This window comes from Tachysurus vachellii, chromosome 25 (genome assembly GCF_030014155.1).
Source record: "Tachysurus vachellii isolate PV-2020 chromosome 25, HZAU_Pvac_v1, whole genome shotgun sequence".
NCBI classification, from domain to species: Eukaryota; Metazoa; Chordata; class Actinopteri; order Siluriformes; family Bagridae; genus Tachysurus; species Tachysurus vachellii.
In genome coordinates, this window is record NC_083484.1 from 15,423,730 (window position 1) to 15,440,766 (window position 17,037).

The 17,037-nt window shown below is 39.5% G+C and overlaps 1 protein-coding gene across 1 annotated transcript in view; it reads left to right on the top strand.

Moving 5' to 3' along the window:
* Positions 1 to 6,757, top strand: part of csmd3a (CUB and Sushi multiple domains 3a) — a 235,509-nt gene extending 228,752 nt beyond the window's left edge. The window contains exons 67-70 of the mRNA XM_060861354.1: positions 708 to 820; positions 4,470 to 4,557; positions 5,153 to 5,288; positions 6,412 to 6,757. Coding sequence (XP_060717337.1) covers positions 708 to 820; positions 4,470 to 4,557; positions 5,153 to 5,288; positions 6,412 to 6,571 — 497 coding nt within the window. The 3' untranslated portion in view covers positions 6,572 to 6,757. The remainder of the gene's footprint in view (positions 1 to 707; positions 821 to 4,469; positions 4,558 to 5,152; positions 5,289 to 6,411) is intronic.
* The last annotated feature ends 10,280 nt before the right edge of the window (positions 6,758 to 17,037 follow it).

Consider the following 17,037-nt stretch of genomic DNA (forward strand, 5'->3'; position numbering starts at 1 on the left):
TACGTCACAGTCTGAGAGAGTTCGCAGAAACTTTCGGAGCATGACTTGAGGAAGTGATGTGAGTTCAGCCTCTAATTATACAGCGAGAGCAAATGTTCCTGAACTTGCAAAGTCACGCAAGCAAGTGACAAAGAGGAAAGAAAAAAAAATAGAGGGATTCGGATCCAGATTTCTTCCTCGACAGAGAGACATTTGAGCTGAGATTTCTATTATCAAAGAATGAAACAAACAAATTCATGCAAAGACAGTAAAATGACATTCTTCATCATCATCATCATCATCATCATACAATTATTATTATTATTATTATTATTATTATTATTATTATTATTATTATTATTATTATTATTATTAACAGTATCAATGTACAAGATTATTATTAAGCAAATTTATAAATAAATAAAAAAAGAGCTCCTAAAAACACATCCTTGTATATAACTAACAAGTAAAAGACATTTAAAACAGATGAAACATGACAATGTGTGTAAGTTACACAGTGGAGCGTCTAATGACGAGGATGAGTGTGTGAGCAGTGCGTGAGTGTGTGTGGGTGAGTAGTTTGTGTAAGTGATGCGTATATGAGTCTGTATGAGTGGATTGTGTGAGTGTGAGTGATATGTACGTGCGCGTGCGTGTGTGAGTGCGGATGGTGTGTGTGTGTTTGTGTGTGTGGAGATTATCAGAGTTCTTTCCGTTTCTCACTGCAGGTGTGTATAAGAGCAGTGAAGCTCACCTCACCCTGCGGCTGTACCACACGAGGGCTCTGGTGCAGGGAACTCACACTAAGATCACAGAGGAAACGTGGACCATGGATGGATTTGTAAGCATCACTTAAGTTGTTTATTCTGATCACTTTATTTCTCTTTTTATTTTTGTGGTAGTTGCGGGGGCGGGGCTTGGGAGAAGAGACATAGGGAGGGGCTTGGGAGAAGAGACATAGGGAGGGGCTTGGGAGAAGAGACATGGGGAGGGGTTTGGGAGATGAGACATGGGGGAGGGGTTTGTGAGAAGAGACATGGGGAGGTCGTTTGGGAGACGCGACATGGGGCGGGGCTGGGGGGAAGAGACATGGGGAGGGGTTTGGGAGAAGAGACATGGGGAGGGGTTTGGGAGAAGAGACATGGGGGAGGGGATTGGGAGAAGATACATGGGGAGGATTTTGGGAGAAGAGACATGGGGAGGGGTTTAGGAGAAGATACATGGGGGAGGGGTTTATGGGAAGGTACATGGGGGAGGGGTTTGTGAGAAGAGACATGGGGGAGGGGTTTGGGAGAAGAGACATGGGGAGGGGTTTGTGAGAAGAGACATGGGGGAGGGGCTTGAGAGAAGAGACATGGGGAGGGGTTTGGGAGAAGAGACATGGGGAGGGGTTTGTGAGAAGACACATGGGGAGGGGTTTAGGAGAAGAGACATGGGGAGGGGTTTAGGAGAAGAGACATGGGGAGGGGTTTAGGAGAAGAGACATGGGGAGGGGTTTAGGAGAAGAGACATGGGGAGGGGTTTAGGAGAAGAGACATGGGGAGGGGTTTAGGAGAAGAGACATGGGGAGGGGTTTGTGAGAAGATACATGGGGAGGGGTTTGTGAGAAGATACATGGGGAGGGGTTTATGGGAAGATACATGGGGAGGGGTTTGGGAGAAGAGACATGGGGAGGGGTTTAGGAGAAGAGACATGGGGGAGGGGTTTAGGGGAAGATACATGGGGAGGGGTTTGTGAGAAGAGACATGGGGAGGGGCTTGGGAGAAGAGACATGGGGAGGGGTTTAGGAGAAGAGACATGGGGAGGGGTTTGTGAGAAGAGACATGGGGGAGGGGTTTAGGAGAAGAGACATGGGGGAGGGGTTTAGGAGAAGAGACATGGGGGAGGGGTTTAGGGGAAGATACATGGGGAGGGGTTTGTGAGAAGAGACATGGGGGAGGGGCTTGGGAGAAGAGACATGGGGAGGGGTTTAGGAGAAGAGACATGGGGAGGGGTTTAGGAGAAGAGACATGGGGAGGGGTTTAGGAGAAGAGACATGGGGAGGGGTTTAGGAGAAGAGACATGGGGAGGGGTTTAGGAGAAGAGTAAATTCAGACAAAGTTCTGTTTGTTACGTTCTGTTTGTTCACACACACACAAAAACAAATTTGTCTGATAATTTGTGGCCGTACACAGATAACAACCAGACATGAGCAATAACCCTAGAGATTAGCAGGAAGCAGCCGTTTTACTGCTAGCTGCTGATGACTGTAATAGGTGCATAAATCCTAAATCACTTTTCTGGGCACATACACAAAGGACAGTGATTACACACATTAGTGTACGCTAATGTATATACGGACGATAGCATACTCCTACACAAACACACACACACACACACACACACACACACACACACACACACACACACAATGAGCTGAATTGTTTACTTCCTGTGATATATGTTCTCTCTTCACCTGGCAGCTTGTACTCCTGCTGCACATCATCACTGCCGGCTGTATATAATCTAAATGTACCACATGTAGGAGATCCATGAGAGATTTTCACACATTAAACCTGGATTGTCTCATGTAGTTTTGTTATCTTGCTCATTTTTATGTTTGTTTTTTTTTTTATAAGCAACTAATTTTTCAGTGTAACCTGTTTCCCCCTCGCCGTTTTGCCGCCTCTGACTCTAAGCAATAAGCCGTTATCGTTAGCGCTGCTACGTTCCCGTTTTAACGTCATAGGAGGGACGTGTTCGGTTTCTGATTGGGTGTCTGTTGCTAAGCAACATGTCTTATATGTCTCTAATATCGTATCATTTCACGTATCAGTTCACCTTTGACGTTTGATCGTGCTTCATAACCCTGCTTCTAACTCACACGTGTGAAACGAACTATCTGGTGGTTCAAAGCAGGCGTCAGGAGTTACTCAGACAGTTCCTTGCTTGACCAGCAGGGGGCTGGCAAGTGGTTTATCCATCGCTCACTGTTATTCCGAGCTCACTGCTTTTCCTATTGTTTTCCCACCGATGCATTTCTTTATATCAGTCTTTCACGTAGTACCAGTGTAACGTTATGTGCGAGCCGAAACGCCAGACACTGTGCTATTCCAGTTTTATGTATGGTTATGTCGTGTACGTTATGCAAGTTTCCAGGCTATAGCCATGTTTAGTTTGTCATGTTTTGTGTTTTATGTTAGTCTTTATTTATATCAATAAATGTAGTGCACACGCTGAATCTCTGCGTTCGGGTGTAATCTGCTAAATCAACGTTACCGCGGAGATCCGGGTTCGATTATATATTAAATAATTTGTTATTTAATCGTTTAAGCGACATCAGGGAATCTTTTTGCTATCATAATATCTTACTGACAGAAAAAATGATTGTTAGATGACATGTTTTGACATGTTAGATGTAAAAAAAAATTTTAACGCTGTCTGTCTGTTAGCTTTAAACAGGAAGAGGAAATAAAGCATCGTTCCAGTTGACTAATTCTGGATCCGTTATTCTATCCGAATTCTGTCTGCGTTAAGCACATCGCTAAAGATTCGAGTGAAAGCAGCAGAATAATAAGGCGAGGAAGCGGCGAGGAAGCGGCGAGGAAGCGGCGCCGAGCGGTAAAGAGATGTGTGAAGCCGTGTGATAAAGGTGGAGTGTCAACAGGGCGCTGAAGAGGCTGACAGCCAGAGGGGAAGAAGCTGTTAGTGTGGGTGGTGGAAGTGACCCCAGCGTGGCTTTACTTTCTGCCAGGCTGCGTTAGTCATAAAGACGACTGGAAACGTGGAGGGTGGTGGGACGGGGACCCGAGAGCTCGTCTGGGCAAGTGTTTGATGGCTTGCCGTGGGGAAGCCAAGTCTAATAGACTGTGTCAGTGTGTGTACTGGCGTGTATACGTGTGTGTGTGTAGCTTGTAGGGGGCTGCTGGTTAAACGGCTGCTCAGTCTGTCAAACACTTTATAATACACGGTATTTCTAACCAATGTTACATGCTGCACAAAAGTAATAGCACCTTCTCAATAATGGCCTCTTCTCTGATTAAGCCACGCCCCCTGATTACAGTTTTGAGCTGTGATTGGACAGCAATTGCACAAAATCATAGCAAAATCATAGCAAAATCATGGCTTTCATTACAGAACATTTTCAGTGAACATAGAAATAAAACAAATAGAAATAAAACTTGGAAATAAAAACTGAAAACCGATTTCGAACCGTTGAGACGTCTTTGTGTGTAAATTAAAGATAAAAGTTTATTCTTTGAACATTTGGCAAGATTTATTTTTTATTTATTTATTTGTGATTCCTGACTTCAGGTTATTTGTACATAAAAGAAAAAAATGACTCGCTGCACTTTTAACATCATCACAGTGAACACAGGACGAGTCGCGATATTCCAATAACCGAGTAATTGCTCTGAGAAACACGACTGCATTCGTTCTCAGCACCGATCTTCACTCCGCTGCTTCTTTAAACTTCTTCTTCATTTTTTTTCTTTTTTCTCCGACTCCAGGTTTCAGCCGAGCAGGACGGAGGTCCGTACGTGTTCCAGGGCTACATCCAGAGCCGGGATTACGGACAGTTCGGTTTACAGAGACAAGGTGTGTTCCTTTGGCTCGGTATATTATCGCGTGCTTTGTTGTTGTAGTCGTTCATCACGTTTATCGTCCGTCAAGGAAACGTTATTACAACGTCAACACGATTGGAGTGCTATAGAAGATTCTGAAGGGGATTTCAGAAGTGCGCTATAATGGGACGTAATCTAATAAGCCGTGTAATGTATTCTATAATATCAAGCTGTGTGCAGTTCATTTAAAAACAAACCTGCAGACCAGAGTGTTATTATAGACTTAAAGCAAGTGTCATGAAGGTTTATCACATTAAATCGTTATAAAGTCTACATCAGCGGTGTCCAATCTTATCCACAAAGGGCCGGTGTGGGTGCAGGTTTTCGTTCCAACCAAGCAGAAGCCACACCTGATTCCACCTGTTTAATCAGTTGTTCTTGGCTTTTAGTAGACTCTGGTGTGGCTTCTGCTTAGTTGGAATGAAAACCTGCACCCACACCGGCCCTTTGTGGATAAGATTGGACACCGCTGGTCTACATTCTGTTTATACACACACACAAATGTCTTTCTCGCGGTTTTACCAGATGTCATTTTCGACCGTGTACAGATTTAGTTTTCCTTCACACAGGTCAGAACATCACGGAGACCACGAGAAGCTCCGAGGCGCCGCCCGGGACCAACAGCAGCTCTGTGGCCGTGGCAATTCTTGTGCCTTTTTTTGCTCTGATATTTGCAGGGTTTGGATTTTATCTCTACAAGCAGAGGTACGTTGCGCTCGCCAGCTTAAAAATCTGCGTAGGTGCCGTTGTTGATGTGCGGTTTGAATCCAGAAGAAACTGTTTCCCGGACGGCTTCGGGGTTCCTGATGGGATAATAAACAATAATAAACAATAATAATGGAGTCACACGTACGGCGTTGAAGCACGGAGTCAGAAGTTTAACTAGGATTGAATTTTTTTTTTCTATGTAAAGAAAATGTAAAGAAAAGACAAGATTAAATAAAGGTCGTTAATCCAAAGGAGCCGATAAACATCTACGCTTCAGGACGCGATGATGTGGGAAAATAATAAACGACACGGTGCTGGAATGAAGCAGAGTCACACAGAGCAAAGTCTCATTTACTAAAGAACGGCACATTGTCGTAGGTTTTATCCGTTCTAGTTAATCTAGTTAACGTTGTGGAACATCATCACAGACGTATTTTCACCTGCTTTCGCACAAACATTATGGCTGCGTCTCAATCAGCGGGCGAGTTCCCTAAGTTTGCTCACTTCCACGCATTTCAGTGTCATTCTGATTTCTTCAGTCTTAAAATCCCAAACGTATCAAATACTGAAGTTTTTAATCACGACATATAAACGTGTTCGCTTGATCGCGGGTTTAAAAAAAATACAAATAAACAAAATAAATAAAAAAGCTCGACCGTATGTCAGTAATCGTGTGCGAGCTACAACAAACAGAACAAAGCTACTTTTTTACGTTTAAAGATTTTTTTTTTTACACCATTTTTTTCCTGCCGAGACGCTTCAGAATAGATGACGTCCATGTTTCCGGTAAAGGAACTTACAGTACAGCTGTGAGTGAGGATCGACGATCCCTGAGGTTTTAGGGACAGAAGTTTCCGGTACGCTTGGGAAGATTTAAAATGGCCGACTTAACGACGAGTTAGGAGCTGATTGAGACGAGATGTAGTGAGCGTGTATAGTGTAGTTACTCCAGCGTCATTACTGCCGAGGGTCATTGCATGCCGAATACTAAACCTTTGTAAAGTTTTTTAGGGATTTCTGCATTTCTCACAAGATTATTATGTGTGATCGTATGGACATGATGACCAAAGTTGGTCTTTTTATTTTTTTTTTTTAGCTTTTTTTTCGTCTGTGCTTTTAGGAGGACGGACAAAGCCGAGTTCTCGGGCTGCTCGGTGCACGAGAACAGCAACGGCCAGGCCACGTTCGAGAACCCCATGTACAACACCAACACCAAAAGCATGGAGGGCAAAGTGGTGCGCTTCGACCCGAGCCTCAACACCGTCTGCACCATGGTTTGACACGAACGAACTCGTCTTAGGGATTAAACCGCGGTGCGTTTTTATTATCTGGACTTCGTGGAGGTTGCACAGGTTTACGAAGGAAGATGCAAGCACAGTTTTAGGAGCCAATCCCCCCCCCCCACTCCCACCCCCCACCCCCACACACACACACAATGATGCGCTCCTGCCCCTCCCCCTCCCCACATCCGGTCTAATCTTTATGCTTTACGCTCTGCGTGGATCAGCAAGCGAGGGCGGGACTGCTTCACATTTCCAGTGGAGTGTTTTTAGGTTGTGCAACTCACTCTAAGAGTGTCCTTGATTTTTTTTTTTTTTTATTTACATATAACTAAAAATAATCTGATTAGGCTTCATGCGAAACCGGGAACGTTCCGGGTTTTCAGGACCCTTTTCCCAGGATGCTTCTCAGTGCGAGTTTGCATCGATTTCTCGCCACGGCTTGGCTTCCTGGCTTTGTTTCTCTCGCCATCCTACTTCAGATCACAACAGAACAGGTTTAGAGGAAACGCTTAGATAATGATGGAGTGTCCCTTCTGTTCTCGCTTTAATATTATTCTGAATTTGTTTTTTCGATTGCTGCCTGCTTCTAAAACGTTCTGCTACTTTTTTTTCTGTTCAACGTTAAAGTTAAAGGTTCCTTTAACTGATTAAAATGTAACGCATTTATTACCTCATTGGTAACTTTAACAACATGCAGAACACTTAATCCAGATAAACACGGCCGCATTCGCAGACGAGTCAAAACAAATCACAACCTCACCTCATATTTATATTTTTTATCTGTTTCTAGTTCCATTTCATGTTAGTTCTTGTGTCTCTGTAAATGTCAGCCTCGTTCTTTTTGCCCCTTTCTTTATTAATTATGACATGGAAAATACCTCTACACAGAGAACAGCATCGTTTCCACAACAAGCACACGTTACTGTTTGTTTTGGTAAAAAAAAGAAGAAAAAAAAAAAAATGACGTCTTTGTGTTGTTACTATAGAAACGACGATGTATAAAGAACGAGAGCATCGATATACTGTACACTTGCGATTCGCTGTTACGGGAAATGAATCGGAGGAGAATTTAGCAGCACTGTGATTTAATGTCAGTTAAAGGAACCTCACGCTTTACATAGGTGTTTGTTACCGATCGACGACTAGACGTGCTTTAATTGATTTCACTTCGCAGCTTTTTTTTTATTTCAGTGATGTCTCAGCGAGCACATCACGTAGCGATCCCCATAACAGCGCCTTGTAAAATGCACAGACTATGAAAAGGATTTATTTTCTGGAAAGAAATAAGATATTTATTTATCCACGTCACCAACTAGATTTATGGAAAAATGTCTGTCACCAAAATGGTCGCCAAATATCTGATGTAGCTTAACAGCTACTTTGCTCTGCTTCACGGTGCCGTGACCCATGTCATGCTTTTGTGTCATTTTATTTTTTATTTTATTATCATTATTATTATTTATTTTATTTTTTTTATTTATTTATTTTTTTTATTATTATTATTTTTTCTCAGTGTGGACGTCGGAGAAGATTTCCGTTTGGCTCCTTCGGGTGGGTTCCGCCTGCTTTGTATATAATCTTCATAACAAATGTACAGATATTTAAAGTTTTTTGAAAAAAGAGATCTATTTTTGTGAGAAATACACCTTTGTAAGAAAAAATAATAATACAAGATTACATCATGTAAATATTCATTTGTAAATGCCATTTACAAAATAAAGAGTACCTGCTTTTGTTAAACCCTCTTTTTTTTTGACTGAACAACAGCAAATATGTAAATATCACCTACTGTGGGGTGAAGAAAACGTTTCAAACTCAGAATCAAACCCAATTTCCTGCTTTTAAAATAAATCATTTTTATTATATTCTTTTTTCTGAGATGGCAAAAAAATCGACTTTCCTCCTGTTTGTCTCGTGTCCGTGTTGGTGATTGAACGTCTTCCTCACGTCTCACTCCACGGTGGTGTTAACATGAAGCTCATATGAAAGTAGACACTCAGGACTTTAAGTGTGTGTAGTGTTTTATCAGGATTTCTGTTTTTCTCTACAATACTAGAGGTGATATATTCATAGAAAAGTTTTAAAAAGCTAAATCAGTTTGTTTTTCTCCACACAAATGTTTGTATCTTCAGAGTAAATGTTGATATCAAACCAATTCCTGCTCTCTGAGATGCTCCAAGTGTTTGTTCATCTAAAAAAGCAGCTCAGAAACAAATTCTGTGAGGTAAAAAAAAATCTCCTGACTAATTTTACATCAGACTTTTTTTTACATTCATTCCTTTGTTTCTACTGTTTGAAAATGTCCCATAAATCACTTTCCAGAATGCTAGTGTATAAAGTGGTTAAAGCTAATAAATGCTAGCATAATGTATTGGCTCAAGAATTTTCTCAGACACCACCAGGAAGTGAAAAATGCTTATAAATCCATATGTTCTGGTGTATCACATCCAAAACACTGACCGATTCAAGCCGGGGTAAAGAAATCACCATGGCGATGTGGGGAATTTATATTTTTCCGCAGCACTATGTGGCTCTGGGTTTCTGATCAGTAGGTCAGGGGTAAAACCCACAGTCCTCCAAAGCTGCCACTGTTGAGCCTATGAGTGAGATACTTAACCCTTTCTGGCCAAAAACATGGCTGACTCTCTGCTCTGACCCCAATTTCATCTGATCAAGCAAAGCTATGCGAAGAAAAGAATTTCACTGTGCTGTAATGTAGACGTGACAAATAAATAAAGTCTTCTTTTTATTCTTTTTTTAGAAGCCCTGTGCTTTGGACAAGCCCAAATGTCAGTCACAACAGCGAACAGTTGTTCTGTCTGGATCACATAAAACATTATATCGATATTAGAAAATCGTGTATCTCTCCATTCGTACTTTCGATGACAAAAAGTAAAGGATCGAGCTCTCAGAAACAGGAAGCTGTTCCTTTACAGGAGCATCGAGACACAATCCATTATTGATGAAGGACGGCACAGAGCGGAGTGAGGAAGCTCCATTAAAAACCCCCGGACGGCAAAGCGATGAAAGCTGATTAAATTGAGCGTGGGATGATCGATGAGACCCGGCAGTTCTGAACCAGTCTCACGAATAACAAATAAATAAATAAATAAATAAATAAATATACAAACGCTACTCCAGATCAGGAATCATAAGATCCTTGTTCACGTTCCAGCATAAACGACACCTTCAGGAATCAGACGCATGAAGATGAAAAGCGCTGGTGAGATGGAGATTGGACACGAAGTGTTTTGCATCCCTCAGTTGGATCGTGTAAGGGATTGCAAGAGCTTTCCTGCTGTGTGAGAACTGGAGAAAGTTCTGCATCAGAATACTCACCAGGGTAACTTTAAGTACAGACTCTCCTGCTAAGTTGGTGTTGATTTTGCGTCTTGCTAAAAAAAAAAAAAAAAAAAAAAAAAAAATTCTAAAAAACAAGGTAGCGGTCTTGATCGCAGACAACATTTCATTCCTTAACGGAAATTGCGTCGTATTTAGTGTAGCATCTCAGCTGGAAATAAACAGCAGACAATTAATACTATCAGCAACTTCATCTAGAAATATAGGTAGCTTGTTATGTTCAACATAAAGACATTGGCGCAAAAGCAGGACTCTGAGAATGCATTTGAAGTTAGAGCAGAGACTTAGCTTTTGCCAGATCACCATAGCGATGGTGCTGACGTCAGTAGCAGCAATCATGTTCGAAAGAGCTGGACAGACTACAGGACTAAAGTGCCACCGCATCACATTCTTCAGCCAGTAACTGGTCAGTTAATAAACTCAACTCCTTTCCAACTGAAAAAAAGCAGAATAAAATGTGTGTGTGTGTGTGTGTGTGTGTTGTCTGTTTTAATGAGTGTTGTTTAAGGCATTTAATGCAAATCCTCTTTCCATGAATGATCCCCATTTGGGATGAAGGTAATATCAAAACATTTGTTTATCCTGCAACTGCTAAGGGAGTATCTCCTCGACTGTGGTTCTCTACTGGTTCCATCTTATCTTTTTCCACACTTCAGTCCAGGTTGCACCCGCAGTAATTGTTAGCTTAATGATGTTCAGCATGACTGTAAACAGAGCAGACAACATGCTGGAGCAGGGAACGTTGTTGCCTCATGGCTCTGGGGTCCACGGTTCCATCTGGAGCTTGAGTTGCGAGCTGTGTGCATTTAAATATCACGTTATCTTCAGGTTCTCTATGTTCCTCCTACCCTCCAAAACACATGAAGTGGAAGTGGATTATTTCAAGATATTCAGTTGAAATAATATATTTAGTCACAAAAGGATAATGCGTTAATTAATGTTATCTCATATATAACATTAATAAATGATATCTCATTTTTGTGACTGAATATCTCTATTTCTTATCTTTCTTATATTAACTATTATATTATTAACATATTATTACCAATTTCTTGGTAATGCAACTTAATATCTCAATATTTAATTTAATATTTTGTTAGTTTAACTTGATATCTTGTTTTTTTCAATTTGATATCTCTATTAAAATAGCTTATTTTTAAGTCTATTGTTCCATTTTTTCATTGTTGTATCTTGTTTTGTGGAATTAATATCTCATTATTTCAAGAAAGTATATTAATTTAAATTAATATCTCAGCATTTTGATCTGAAATCTCATTCTTTCAAGAGTATTTGGTTACTTTAGCATAATATCTTGTGATTTTGACTAGCACATTATTTGAAAATTTGTCGTCACTTTAGACATATTATCTCATATTTGTGTCATGTCTGGCTCCACCAGATGATCCAAAAGCTACCACTCTCTATTCCAAACCCGGATTTTCACCTAAGCGCTAACACATCTGTTTCCTGTTTTAGTGCTCAGTGTAGGCATTTAATTATTTTTTTAATCTTGTTTCTCTATCTCATTATTTGAAGATAGTATGTCGTTAATTGTTATGAATATCTCATTGTTTTGAATTCATTCGTTACTTCAAAGATAAGTCTAACATTTTATGCTAGCATTATTTTGCAGCAGTCATGGTGGTGTAAACTCTTGTGTGCATGTTCTGTGATGTTCAGGATAGACTTTGGCATCTTCTCAACTCTGACCAGGGCCTGCTAATGGTAATCATTAACGTAATCTCACCTTGTTAGCCTGCTAACTCATCATCTTTAGTTAAAGGTTAGGTTCTAAGATTTGGTTTAGATACAACTTTCCTTCTGGGATTTACAGCAGAACGCTGACGTTTAATCGTTTGACATTTAGCAGACATTTTAGTCCCGTCGGGAAATGTTACACGATGATAGACAGCACCTACTACTTAATCTTATGCTTGACATTTTTTTGGGCCTGCAGCCTGATCCACTTAAATAAGAAACTGACAGCAGCGAGGGGGAAAAAAAGCTGATGTGGTGGCGAACACAAGGCACGGAACAGTGTGCGTTCTTAAATAAGTCTCTTCGCTGTCCCAGTTTGCGGGATTTCTCGCAGTCAGGTGCCATCGCTCAGAGGTTTATGTAGAGCGCAGATGTAAATAAGTCTCGCTGCATAGATTTGCTCGAGGATTAGGCTCTCCAGTGCCGGGGTTGGCCGGGATTCAGTAAGTGCGCATCATGATGTGTCACGGTAGCACTTGCCACGCAGTAGGGACAAGCTTCTAGAGTGTTTAGCGGCGGCTGGTGTTGAAGCACCACCGAGGCATTAGGGATGAGTCAGAGCAGAGATGGGATGCTCTCAGGAACAGTGCTGCCCTCTAAACTGCAATCTGAGTCCTGATCCACGTTCCTGCAGCTGTCTGTCACAGACGACTATTTATTTATTTATTTATCACCTCCCATGCAAACACAATAGAAAAAAGTCGTCATGATGTTTCATCGATAGCCGTGCGATGCCTTCTGTCGTGTCTCTGTGTCTTCTCCTCCTTCCCCTTCACGTCGCTCCGCATTACATCTGCATAACATCTGCACGTGTTTGGCAATAACACACAAATATTTGTACGCTCCGGGATGACACGACAAATATGCAACACATCACTCTGAGGAAGGCGCCTGAAAGCTGATTACCTACCGCTATGATTGAAGCACGATTCACTTTGCAACACTTCTCAGATCCGGCAGCTGGGGACCAAATCTAGGAAAAGTGGAAAACAGAATATGGCTCAAAACACATTTTCTATTATCTCCTGTCCTGTGTATACGGTTTTGTGATGAACTATTGACCATTTTGTTTCATCGATAAAGCAGCTGTTATGATTCCCAGAGAGTGACCGGATGTTCACAGGATCAAATCCCAGGAGAAAGTGAGGGGACTCAAAAATATAATGAAAAAAAATGTAAAGCTTTTTTTATGGAAAGAAAAAACATTCTGTAACAGGCTAAAATTACAACATACTCCAAGTATATGTTAAAGTTATGCTGGGAAATAATTATCCATTTGTTAATATTTGTTTGTGTTCATATTTGTGATGTAAATAAATTCATACAGCCAATAAAATGGCTGCATGAATTTAATAACAAGATTATGCTAGCATGCTAATTCATGGAATGTTTATGGCTAAACATTCAGCAATGCAAAGATGTTTTAAGTTCATTTGAAATTAATAAGCAGGTATAAAATATCCTTCTTTAAGAGGTTTAGAGGTTCTTAATTCTCCTTGTTTTCCTTTCAGAATATATATAAAAATAAATAGATAAATTATCCGCCTGTATGTTGGTGTTTTAACGATGATGGGGCTGTGGGTGTAGCTCCAGAAGCTCAGTGGCAGGTTTGTTGTGGATGACACACTTAGCATCCTGCTCTGCGTCGTGCCCTTTGAAATGTTCTCCTTCCACATACTCTGAACATTAAACAGGAAGATCCTCAGGACAGGAAGAAGATCTCTGATGCGTCATTGCCATCCACAGGACTGAAGTGGAACTAAAGATTAAAAAGTGCATAACAAAACAGTCTAGTTATGGACACAGGTAGATTATTTTATGGATTATGTCTGTTTCAGGTCCATGTTTATAGATTTTAGATGAAGTGAATTTCATTTAAATGTGTGCTTAGAGGAAGATGCTAATATCGTTTGCTAGTTTGCTAGTTTCGCTTATTGGAATGCTTACATAAAAGTGAGTTAACTTGTGAGGCAAATAATAAATAAATAAATAATAATAATAATAATAATAATAATAATAATAATAATAATAATAAATTATTTCAGCTGTTACTTGTGGTTGCTAGCTAATTAACCATATTTTAGCTCATTCATTTTATCTTTTTTTTTTGTTTATTAAACCATTAATGTTAGCTAACGTTAGCTAATAGCTAGTGCCATATATTCTAGGAACATTTACATAAAAGTGAGTTAACTTGTGAGGCAAATAATAAATAATAAATAATAATTAATAATAATAATAATAATAATAATAATAATAATAATAATAATAATAATAATAAATTATTTCAGCTGTTACTTGTGGTTGCTAGCTAATTAACCATATTTTAACCTCATTCATTTTATCTTTTTTTTTTGTTTATTAAACCATTAATGTTAGCTAACGTTAGCTAATAGCTAGTGCCATATATTCTAGGAACATTTACATAAAAGTGAGTTAACTTGTGAGGTAAATAATGAAAAATAAATATTAATAATAAATTAATTCAGCTGTTACTTTTGGTTACAAGACTAAGCTAGCTAGCTAATTAACCATATTTTAGCTCATTCATTTTAAATGTTTTTTATTATTATTATACCATTCATTTTAGCTAATGTTAGCTAATAGCTAGTGTCATATATTTAAGGAACATTTACATAAAAGTGAGTTAACTTGTTAGGTAAATAAAATCATTCAGCTGTTAAATTTGGTTAAAAGACTAGGCTAGCAAGCTAATTAACAACAAAGGTTTTGGCTAGCTACTTTAACTCATAAATCTTTTTTTAACTTATTAAAACAGTGGGATTTTCTTTAATAGATTAGTAAAATTTTAAGTACAAATGTAAGGCAAAAGTAGCTACAAATGTGCTGTATCTGAGTTAGCTAGTTAGCAACCAGGTGACTAGCTAGGAGAAAGATTAAATAAGCTTACAAGACTAAACCAGCTACTGTAGCGATATGTTTCATCTTATTTTACTTATTAAACCATGCTAATGCTATCTAATGGCTAGTGTCATGTATTCAAGGAACACTTACAAAAAAAGTGAGTCAAATTGTGAGGTAAATAAATTCATTCAGCTGTTAAATTTGGTTAGAGAACTAAGCTAGCTAGCTAATTAACAAGAAAGGTTTTGACTAAATACTTTATCTCGTTTGTTTTCGTATCTTTTTTCTGTTTTGTTTATTACACCATGCTAATGTTAGCTGATGTTACTTGCTAGCTTGTGTCGTATATACAAGGAACGCATACTTTAAAGTAAAAACATTCTTTAGCTCATACAGTTTTCTGTTTGATGCCTCTCTAGTTTCTCTCTCTTTTTTATTTCTCTTGAAGTTACTGAGATGAAAAACATCAGTGAAGAATTTCCCATCTGTTACAAAGTCCTGATACTGGAGACGTCTCCAAAAATGTCACCATGTCAATAATTATACACTTTTCTTTGTTAAATAACATCATCAATTTGTTTGATGATCTAAAGAGATGGTATGTTTGAATCCTGTTGCTAGGAATACAAGAGAAAAAATAAATAGATTTGCAATGTTACAATGCCTCGTGATGCCGCATGAGGAAGAGGAGAAAAGTGTCTCCACACTTCTCAGTGGAAGAGAAGGTACGTGTTAATCTTCATCCTCCCCTCCCTACCTGCTAGCTGTTGTACTGTATGCTAGAGGTTGTGGTGGAAATCGATGAAGACTCTCCATTGAACAAACGTAGATGGTCAAAATACTTGACATCAGAATTGTATGCTAGTTATTTTTAAACCAACCTAGGAACCATGTTAAGAAAAAAAGTCTTCTGTCCTTAACCAACCTTAAGCATTAATCGCTTCATGATTACATTTCTGACAGATCTGCCACCTGGAAAGCAGTATAGAAGAAAAAATGGCATAACTGCATTAAATAAGGCACATGCTGGGCCTGAAAGCTCTGGAAAAAGGTTACACATTCTCGAGAGACGTCATTTTACTATTTCTCAAGGCTTGGGAGTGTTTTCCTCATTAAGAGAGCCAATGGAAACCTCCAGAATGTAAACTGTTGGAAAAAGACAGCAGTGAACAACTGAGAGCTAAATCGTTCCAAAGTGTACAGCAGAGAAGCGTTTGAGAAGACAAAGGCAGCCGTGTTCCCTGAGGCAATACATCCATATCTTCAGTTTGGTGGTGTTGCTTTACTTATCGCCTCAGGGTGAATAAAACGCTTGATTGCCCCCGGTTTGTGCCTTGTTATTCAAATGTGAGCTTTGAAGTATACAGAACCACACTTTTGTAACTCAGGTGATGTTTATAGAGTCTATAATGGTGTCCTCACTGAGCAGTTCCTCTGGGGAACATGAAGCTCCTCTACTCGAATGCAAAATGTGGAAAATGTTACAGCCATTTCTTTGGATGTCACCAGAATGTTCAGACTGGAAAACTCAGGAGAGAGAGAGAGAGAGAGAGAGAGAGAGAGAGAGAGAGAGAGAGAGAGATGAAGTGGTGGAGACGGAATGCATATAAACTTCTTATTATTATGGAATCCATAATAAACCACTGAAGGTTTTATAGATGATGTAATAAAGTCAGAAAAAGTGTTCTTCTGGGGTTCTTTGGAGAGACAAGGGTTCTTATTGGTCATTTTGTCCCACTGGAGGAAGCCCATGGTTCTACAAACAGTACTAAGGTTCCACCAGAAAGACAAACCTAAGAAGTGTTGGTGCTTCACAAAAAAACTTTTTTTTTCTATAGTTCTTTAATTTTTTACTTCTAGTTTGGCTTTGTTTAGTAATATTCTTATCCAGAACCACTCTGTTCCAAAGAACCTTCATGTTCCTCCAGATGGAAGGACCAAAGAATGCGTTAGGGACCTCCAATTGAACCCTTGAAGAACAAAAAGGTTCATCTGGGTTTTTTGGATAGTTATTTGTTGTTCATTGTTTATGTTCTATCTGGTACTGCTCTGGTACAGAAACTTTATGAAGTAGGATTTTATGTAGAATCCTGAAGAGAAGGTTCCAGAAAAAAAAATCTAAAATCGGGTTCCTCATGGGTTCATCGGATAGAGTTTTGCTTCCTAAATGGGTTCTATCTGTAATAAATGAAACCCCATTGTTTCTTCTATTCCATTGATTTGTAAAGTTTAACTTAGAACCTTCAAGGTTTCCACCAGATGATGGGAAGAAAAAAGAACATTTACAGTCCAACACTCTCAGACACTCTCAAAGCTTTTAAAGATAAAAATGTTTAGTTTTTTTAAACAATCTAGATCTTAGAACAATATAAGTCTGAAACCTTGTGGATGGATGGATGGATGGATGGATGGATGGATGGATGTTGATAGGACACATAAGTAACCCTGTTGACCTCAATGTAACACTCAAATGCTTTTTT